The sequence below is a fragment of the Sceloporus occidentalis genome, unplaced genomic scaffold (genome assembly GCF_023333645.1).
Source record: "Sceloporus occidentalis isolate IW3139 unplaced genomic scaffold, rSceOcc1.0.p SCAF_32, whole genome shotgun sequence".
NCBI classification, from domain to species: domain Eukaryota; kingdom Metazoa; phylum Chordata; class Lepidosauria; order Squamata; family Phrynosomatidae; genus Sceloporus; species Sceloporus occidentalis.
The window spans coordinates 2,910,574-2,918,885 of NW_028317012.1; the positions used below are offsets into that span (position 1 = coordinate 2,910,574).

The 8,312-nt window shown below is 36.8% G+C and overlaps 1 protein-coding gene across 2 annotated transcripts; it reads right to left on the reverse strand.

Annotated features, from left to right (window-relative positions):
• Positions 1-236: 236 nt before the first annotated feature.
• Positions 237-7,488, reverse strand: LOC149298474 (cerebellin-1-like). Of its 2 annotated transcripts, XM_089487362.1 has the most exons (4): positions 7,468-7,488; positions 5,504-5,746; positions 2,983-3,102; positions 237-434 (listed from the first exon to the last, which is right to left on the reverse strand). In XM_089487362.1, the coding sequence occupies exons 1-4, from the start codon at positions 7,486-7,488 to the stop codon at positions 237-239; spliced, it is 582 nt and encodes a 193-aa protein (XP_089343488.1). The 2 variants fall into 2 exon arrangements, with proteins under 2 accessions (XP_089343488.1, XP_089343489.1); XM_089487363.1 differs by lacking the exon at positions 7,468-7,488 and having other exon boundaries at positions 5,504-5,761.
• Positions 7,489-8,312: the final 824 nt, after the last annotated feature.

Below are 8,312 nucleotides of genomic sequence, written 5' to 3' on the forward strand. Positions count from 1 at the left end.
TCTGTTATGTGATATGAGGACAAAAGATGATTGTTTCTAAAATTGCTCGATAAAGATCTCACCAGTTCCTTGTCTGTTACAATAATTTTCCAAAGCAGGTGCACACACATTTAGATATGCAGGGTCTTGTATTTTTCAAGGTACAAAGTGTCCTGTCCAAGTCTCTAAATGCAGCTATTTTGGGGTTAATATCAATTTCCTTCCCATGTCACTTGCTGCTCCGGGACATTGTCATTTTAAAGAGGAAACACCAGAAATCCAGAAAATGTTGAAAACTTCCATCCTCCCATCAGGTTCCCCTTCTCAAGTTTCAGGTAAGCCCTGTCCCCTTTTTCCATTTGAATTAGGACTCCATTGCTGGCAGCTTCTCTTGTAACATCTTGGTCACCAGCAAATGCAGAAATCACTGGCCATCCATTTAACATCAAACTCACCTAGAGATTAAGAGAGTATTATCCTGAGTTGAGTATCAAATGAATTCATTAACCAACCACATATTTCAGATCCAGCCCGCAGGTCCGTTATGAAAATATAGTTAAACTCAACATCCTAAACAATGGTAAGATATTGTGAAGACCTGGTGGAAGGTCTAGTCATCCTCTTCATGGATTAAGTTTGAGTGTATCTACAGTTTGAGGGGGGACATATACTATAGATCCAGTTTGTTATACTATTCCTAACCTTTCTGAATTGATGTTTTCAAATTATTTGCCATTGGTTAGTAGAACCTTCATAACTACATGGAGAACACAGATAGATAGTGAATAAAGTTCTCTATGTTAAAAGTTACGCAATAACAGTAGCATCCAGTAGAACATTTCTGCTAACCCAAATTTTTTTTTTTTTACACAACCTCTTATATGTCTTCTTGCGGGTGATTTTAATTTAAGGCATGTTGAGCTCGTTTTACTACCAAAACAATTTATTCAAAGAGGATAATGCACAGATGAAGTACATAAAAGAAATAAAGGGCAAACTGAAATACAGTGTACAAATACAATAAGAATGTATCAGCATAAACAGTTATTCAGACTGGAAATGGTCACAGCTGAAAGGGTATCTGCTGTGAACCTTGTTTGATCTGTGCTAGTTTTATTAAGAAATTATAATTGTGGTTCATATTATCCCTAAACCTGGGAACCTTCTACCTAAGCGGATTCCGAGACTCTTAGTAATGCCGCACCTTTGCACAGTTCTCAAATCTCAATTTCTAACTGTGGCAACAAATTGGCTCCCCATGAAGATATCTGATACATCTTAAGGGATTCCAGTCGTGATGCACTAGTTCTAAAAGCACCTGTTACGACACTCAACTAACTGCAGGACATAAAGCGCTGTAGTCTTCTCCAGAAAGATCATAAACTGTGAGGTTCCAGGTATGGTCTCACCAAATTCCAATCACTTTTCTTGCTGTTTTACTACAAAGAAAAGGCGGGCATCTCCCTTCCGGTCAAAAAATATTGACGGGCATCACATCAGAATGAGGATAAACTAGTCTATGCGCTCTCAGCGAGGAGACTACAATATCATTCTAGTTATTTTCAAAAACATCACAATAACATCTTTACTGCTATGAAATATATAAATTGGAAGCGGCATTTCTCGGAGCCATGTGGTCACATCTTTATCTTTGCTTAAACGTCTTTGCCTGTGTATTTCAATTATTTACTTCTCATTGCGTTGGACTATATTTCCTTCAAGTAATAACAGAGGACACACGCATGTAACACTGCTCTACTGAGGCTGTTAAGATATTTAATTGCTTCAAGGATAAAGAAGGCACGGAAAGTTTGACTTGTGCCAGGTGAGACCTAATTGAGGTTTTGAGGGTAATGTGATTAATGCCTCATAATACGCAAGCCTCCTCCTGGAAAAATAATCACAGCTTGATGTTGTTAGCAACATCCTACATTTCTGAAATTTGCGTTGAGCCTAGTTGTTTCTGTGTGGAACTGGGTCACTTGGGTAACACGACAATGCTAGCCGTGTCATTACGCCTCCATCAGAAATCACACCAGCAACGAGCTTGATGATGCAGACCACATCTTCATGCATCGTGTAAATAAAATGACGTATGCTCTTTAAATGTACATGGGTGTTCTGAATCCTACTGAAAATCACAACACATTGAGTAGTATAGCTACAAAAAGTACATTCTGGATGGAGGCCTAGACATCAGAACTCAGAGGTTCAAGAATTTAGAGATCCAGGTGAGCATCTGGAAATCAATGGTATCTATATGGTTTAAATTAGCGTTTACCATAGAAGCCAACCCTGTAGTTCACCTATATCACACGGATTCCTATTTCAAAAACTAGCATAAACATTATTAGATAACTATCCCTATAACCCAAAATATTTCTGAAGACACCAACTGGAATGGATCCCCCCCCCCCAAATAAAAAAAAATAATATCTATTTTAGATTGTAATAGATTAAAATTGTAATAATGTATATTAATAGTAATACATGTTTATATATTTTTAATAATAGTGTAATATTTGTCTAGAGTCTCCTCTTATATGACATCATTTTAGTATATATATAATGCGATGATCTGGGTGAAATATAAGTGATATCATTATACATTTTGATGATGGCGATTAAATTTAAGCAAAATCTATTGTTCAAAGTCCTTACAACATGAAACAAATGAATTTCCATAAAGGGGAACTACCAATAGCATACAGTAAAAAAAAATATATATAAAAATTGAATGACACTTTCTAAAAAGTATAACAATAATGACACAGCTGTTTATTTTTGTATATTATGTATACTTCAAAGAATAGAGAAGTTTCTTCAGGAAAGTGAGTATTGTATATTTACTATTATACGCTCAAGGATATGTTAGTGCATAAGTGGTATATACCAATGCTGTAATTGTTTCGATGAGAGTTGAATGGCTAACACCATGTTACAAAAACCAAGTATGGGCTTCTGCAGAAATACTTAAGAAGAGACAGGGTTAGGTGTTCAGACCTGAATGGTTTGCCGGTTGTATACTTTAACCACGTGGAAATTGAAACTGTAAATCCCTTTTCTGGGTGATATAAAAGTGCTTCTCTCCGAGTCAAAATTTCCTCCGATATTGACCAAAGTCTAAAGTAAAAAGAAAAATAATTGAATATATACATAACATGACAATAAAGTAAAAAATTAATCAGAACTGAATCCGAGACAAATCGTTCAGAAATAACCGAATAGCAACTATCCTATAGACCCTAATCGAAAAAAATGGATAAAAAATGGTAAATCTCAGACAAATTAATAAATCAGAATGGTGTTATTTGGGGGATTTCGCAACAAAAGGCATACACTACTTTCTAGTGGCTCTGTATTGCAACGTAATGTTGCAAAACTCACGTAGACTTATTATATACATTCATAGTACTCTGATTTTTTTCTCTGACACTCTAAAAAACATGAATTTTCAAGACAGGAAAAATATTATGTAAAATTTGCATCTCGTTAATTTTATTTGGATCTCCTTTCCGTTTTTTTTTTTAGATGATTCCACCTTGATGATTACATTTAAGGCTTAAAATTAAATTTTACTGACAAACAAATTTATATTTCTATAAAGAAAACATCTATTTGTCAATATCTAAATTAACAATATTAGAATAATTAATTGATTTAAACCTCCTGTATACAACATTTTTCTTTCAAATACTTTAAGGATTATTTTTTCATAATTTGGCTTAATAAAATAGACTTTTTAACATACTTATGTGTTTTTTTAATAATTATTTTAGGATTTTTTTTATCAATTCTGCTTTATATTCCAATTAGTCTATTTTTGCATATTGTAAAACAAATACATAACACTGAATTCAGTATAATACATCAAACATTTGGGAACTGAAGAATCCCCACATTAATATAATAAATCCAACATTCGATCGTGCCTTCTTTATTTATGAAAAATTACAGATATTTTTTCTATTGGCAAGAACAATAAAACCGTGTGATTTATGTGTGTTATGGAGATGTGGAAATAACACAGTGGTAAGAACTTAAAGGCTCCCTTGGGTGTGGGATTATACATCTAGATTTACAAGGAACAATTTGAAGCTGAAATTTTATTACACCTGAACTTCAAGAAAATTAATATTGGCGTGTATTCTCCCCAAAAATAACAATCAAAAACGATTCACTGCTCCAAGACTGAAATGGAAATTTTACGCCTTTTGTCTTCAAAACAATCTTATATTTTAGATATTGTCATTTTATCCAATATTTTCTATCAATGGGTTGGATTCATAAATCTAGCACAAGTAATTGAATATAAATTCTTGGATTAATGTCAATGTAAATAAATATACACATATATAAAAAGTAACATAAGAAGCAAAAACAATAATTTTATCTGTTACCAAATTTCTGCCTATATATATATATATATATATATATATATATATATATATATATATATATATATATATATATATATATATATATATATATATATATTAGTTTATTTTTTCTATTGCAAGCTTTGTGAAGGTTGTTATTGAATTACTTGTGATATATTTATCTCCAGTATTGCATCCAGGCAACTGAAGGTTATGTACAAAGAACAATTTAGAGCAAATTAGTAAATCAAAGCAAAATCAGCTGAATATTGTATTGGTCCCTGCAATGATCACATCACTTTTTTCCTTTGCCTCAAAATTACCCTTTATGCATAACCCTATGTTCTATGCTTATAAATAGGGTCATTTGGGCATAAAGCAGATAATACATATTCAGACCACATCTACTTGATGGTCCCAGGGCCTGTTCCTCAATATTAAATAAAATCTTGTCAATGAAGTTCAGTTGAATTATACATACTTTGGTTTATATACATTGTATGGTTCCAGTGCAAAAAATTTTAAGTGTATTGATAGTCCTTCAAACCTAGGAACCTGTCTACATTATTAAAAGAACCCCACTCTTCCTTATGTTTCTCTGGTCCTTAATTAAAAAAAGAGCTTGGCACAAACTACTCAACATTTGAGGGACTACATGGAATGCCATTGTCTTTTTATCACAGACCAACCCATACCCATGTTTCCCTTTTAACACCTAAGGGATAAAACAACAGATTTATTCTAACAATATCATCTTAAGCCATGTATATGGAGGCAAACATAGAGACAAAGTGTAGTATAGTATGTACATGAGGCTGGTCAACCCAAGCCAGACGAGTCCACCATAGATCACACATATACAGTGTATTAAAATAAATCAAATGTAATGTAAAAACTCAGACCACATTAACACACTGCTTAAAATGTCTTTATCATCAATAAATTAGCAAATAGAGAATATACTTATTACTTTTTAATTAGTGACCCTTTCTAAATGACCATGCGTTCAGTCACAATGAGAGTGTACCTTGCAGGCTGGCGTTATCTTCAGGATGTTCCCACCGCTAGTGGAGATCTGACCCATCTTCTCCCACCCCTAGTCCTGGTTCCCTGCAGCCACCACCATCCTGTATGTAGGAACTCACCTGGTCGAAGTAGATGATCATGGTTCTGTTGCTCATCTCGGATGGTTCGTGGTTTGTGCTCCTGATGGCAGAGAATGCCACCTTGGCACTCCCGGAGCGCACAGAGATGCCCAGCGCGGCTCCAGTGGGGTCAGACGTTGGGTTGGAGTCACAAACCACCAGGCACTTGCCCTCCAGTAAGATAGGTTCCGTCTCGTTCTGACCATTCACCAGCCCTGCCAGCCATGCCACCCCCAGCAGGAGCTCCAAGACCCACATCTCTGCAGCCTTGGTGGGTACTAAGTAAAAGCTGGAGACTTAGAGATCCACTAGTGCCCCTACACGCCCGATTCACTTCTGGGAAACACAACTTAGAAATGGACCATCAAGAAGGATGAGCAGCGGGTACTCTTCAAAGGCACTTTCTCCACTTGCAGCGTGCCCTCCACCTTGCAGTGCCAGCTGCTCCCTGCAGTGTAGCGGCTCTCCCCCCTGTCCCCTTGCTCTGTACAGGCTTGAGTCTCAGCGTGCCAGTCCTAGCATGTTTGTGTAGCCTGCGCTTTGCCCCTGGACAGGCTGATGATCTGGAGACATCGCGCAGCTCCTGCTACAATGTAGATGCCCGCACTGCCACGATCACGGCAGACGGGGGGGGGGGCGCGTCTCCAGCCCACGCCCACCCCACGCAGGACCAATCCACACTCACAAACCTTCACGGCACGGCCAATCCCGGCCAGCTTTACCACCCTCCACGTGACTGGTGTGGCATTGCTACAGAAGCCAAAGGCAGGTGGCCTGGCGAGCTGGAGCCTTCTTACAGCTTCTGGATCGTGGCAAGCAGACCAGGTCCTCTAGAACCTTACATGTGCCACAGGTGAGTGGGGAAACGTGGGAATGATCACCCGTGGATATATCAGATAAACTCTTAGTCTTTACAATATGATGCCTATAGTAAGAACCAGGTGCTGCTCCGTGGAGTGTGTTCCTTATTGCCTTTTCTGTATTATTATTTATAATTATTATATTATTATTTCTGTGGTTTAATACACAGTTTATTGTGTTTATGTTATTCGAAGAAATATTTATAGTTACATTTATATGGAAACAAAGTTCTATAGAAACAAAGTATACAGCTTTAGCTACAAGGATCATAACCTGCATAACACTTAATACCCCGATTTTCAACAGGTTATTGCTGAAAAACACCATTTTTGTAAGGAGGATTTTAAGTATGAGGCTGTTTTATAGTGTTTCGAGTAAACAGTGTAGAAAGTAGCCTAATGCTGTCCCTAAACTAATAGTGTATCTATAGAAAGTGTTTTAATCAACCTTGTGATATGCCTAGAGTTATCCTTGTAGAAAAGGCTTAGGGGTTTTTTAGGTGAACACAAAAAGTTGTAGATCAACTATAGGAACATAAAATGTGACAGTGTGACATCTGGCCTATCTGGTCTGCCCATTTGTTCTGATGTAAAGACCTAAAACCATCCATGGCTTTGCCTTAGACTCCATATATCCATCCCATGCATATTTACATTCCCTCACTCTATTAGCCTCTACCACTTCTAATTGGAACCTGTTTCATGTATCTACTTTAGCAAAATAAAAACTTTCTTATGTTACATCTAAGCTTCTAGTTTTAGATGATGACCTCTTATTCTATTATTATTCTCAGTGCAAGGAAAGGCACATTTTATCCTCCTTTGGGATGGTTTAGGACAGAACTGAGTGATCAGCAACCCACTCAATGTTAACAGCCCTGGCAATACACCATAGAGCTCTATTTTCCACTTTGGTAATGTTTTAAGCTTTGGATAGAAGGAAAGGCTTCACTGACTCTGTTTTATTCCTGCAATAACTCTTTGCTTTATGTGACAGATACACTGCTTTTCAAGGACATAAACAATTGGCCTGGGGGCTAAATACTTTTATAGCAGCAGTTGTTTTTTTGCCATCAGCTGAAAGATTTCCAATATCCAGAAAACTGCCTCCATTAAATGTAACATCACATATAAGAGCTGCCGATTATTTGTTACTCTCTCATTTTAGGAACTTTACTGAACAAAGAAAAATGAAATACTGCTTTGAGAGGGGTTTCTCCTGCATCACAAGTTTAACGTTTAAAGGAACAGTCTTGCATTTTGATTTCTTTTTTAAATGTTTCTCTACTTTCCTATACCAATATATATACTATTGAACCAAAATTCATTGGGAAAATGCTCCTGTAGCACATGTGAATGTAGACAGATACCACTTGCTGCTGCCACTAGGTACAAAATGGAGCAGTGTCCTTCAAAGAGCCATTCAGATCATCCAGTCTGCCCATTTTTCCTGACGTAGAGACTCAGACCTTAATTAGTCCTTGGTCTTATTCAGAGCCATATGCCTATCCCATGCATTGCCTAGATTATTTACTCTATTGTCCTCTACCACTTCTGATGGGAGGCTGTTCCATTTATCTACCACCCTCTCGGTAACACAAAACTTCCTTGCATCAAAATTTATTTGCAATACTCTCTTTATGTAATGTGTGCGGTATTTACATGTTTCAGCCTCATCTCCCCTCCCTCTTCTTTCCTCCAAGCTATAATTTTCAGCCGAAGACACAAGTCGGCCAAATGGCCCAGTAATTAAGTAGCTAAAAACACATCTGGCAGAAAACATGCACTATACAGTCTTGTCCAAAACATATTTATGGAAAGGAAATGTATAAAGCACATAAAAGGTGCTGGTCTGGTCATTATGGAAAGTCTTTCTTACATTGGACACCCTGGTGGCGATATGTAGAATTGCAGGAAAAGATTAATGTAGCGGTACAAATTGTTTAATG

What these genes read in the sequence shown, in the direction of transcription:
- LOC149298474 (XM_089487362.1), bottom strand. Translation starts at nt 7,488, where the DNA reads ATGTTACATTTAATGGAGGCA. An exon ending in TGTTACATTTAATGGAGGCA is followed by an intron (nt 5,747 to 7,467) that starts GTTTTCTGGATA and finishes TGGGTCTTGGAG; the next exon opens with CTCCTGCTGGGGGTGGCATG. An exon ending in ACAACCGGCAAACCATTCAG is followed by an intron (nt 435 to 2,982) that starts GTCTGAACACCT and finishes CTTAATCTCTAG; the next exon opens with GTGAGTTTGATGTTAAATGG.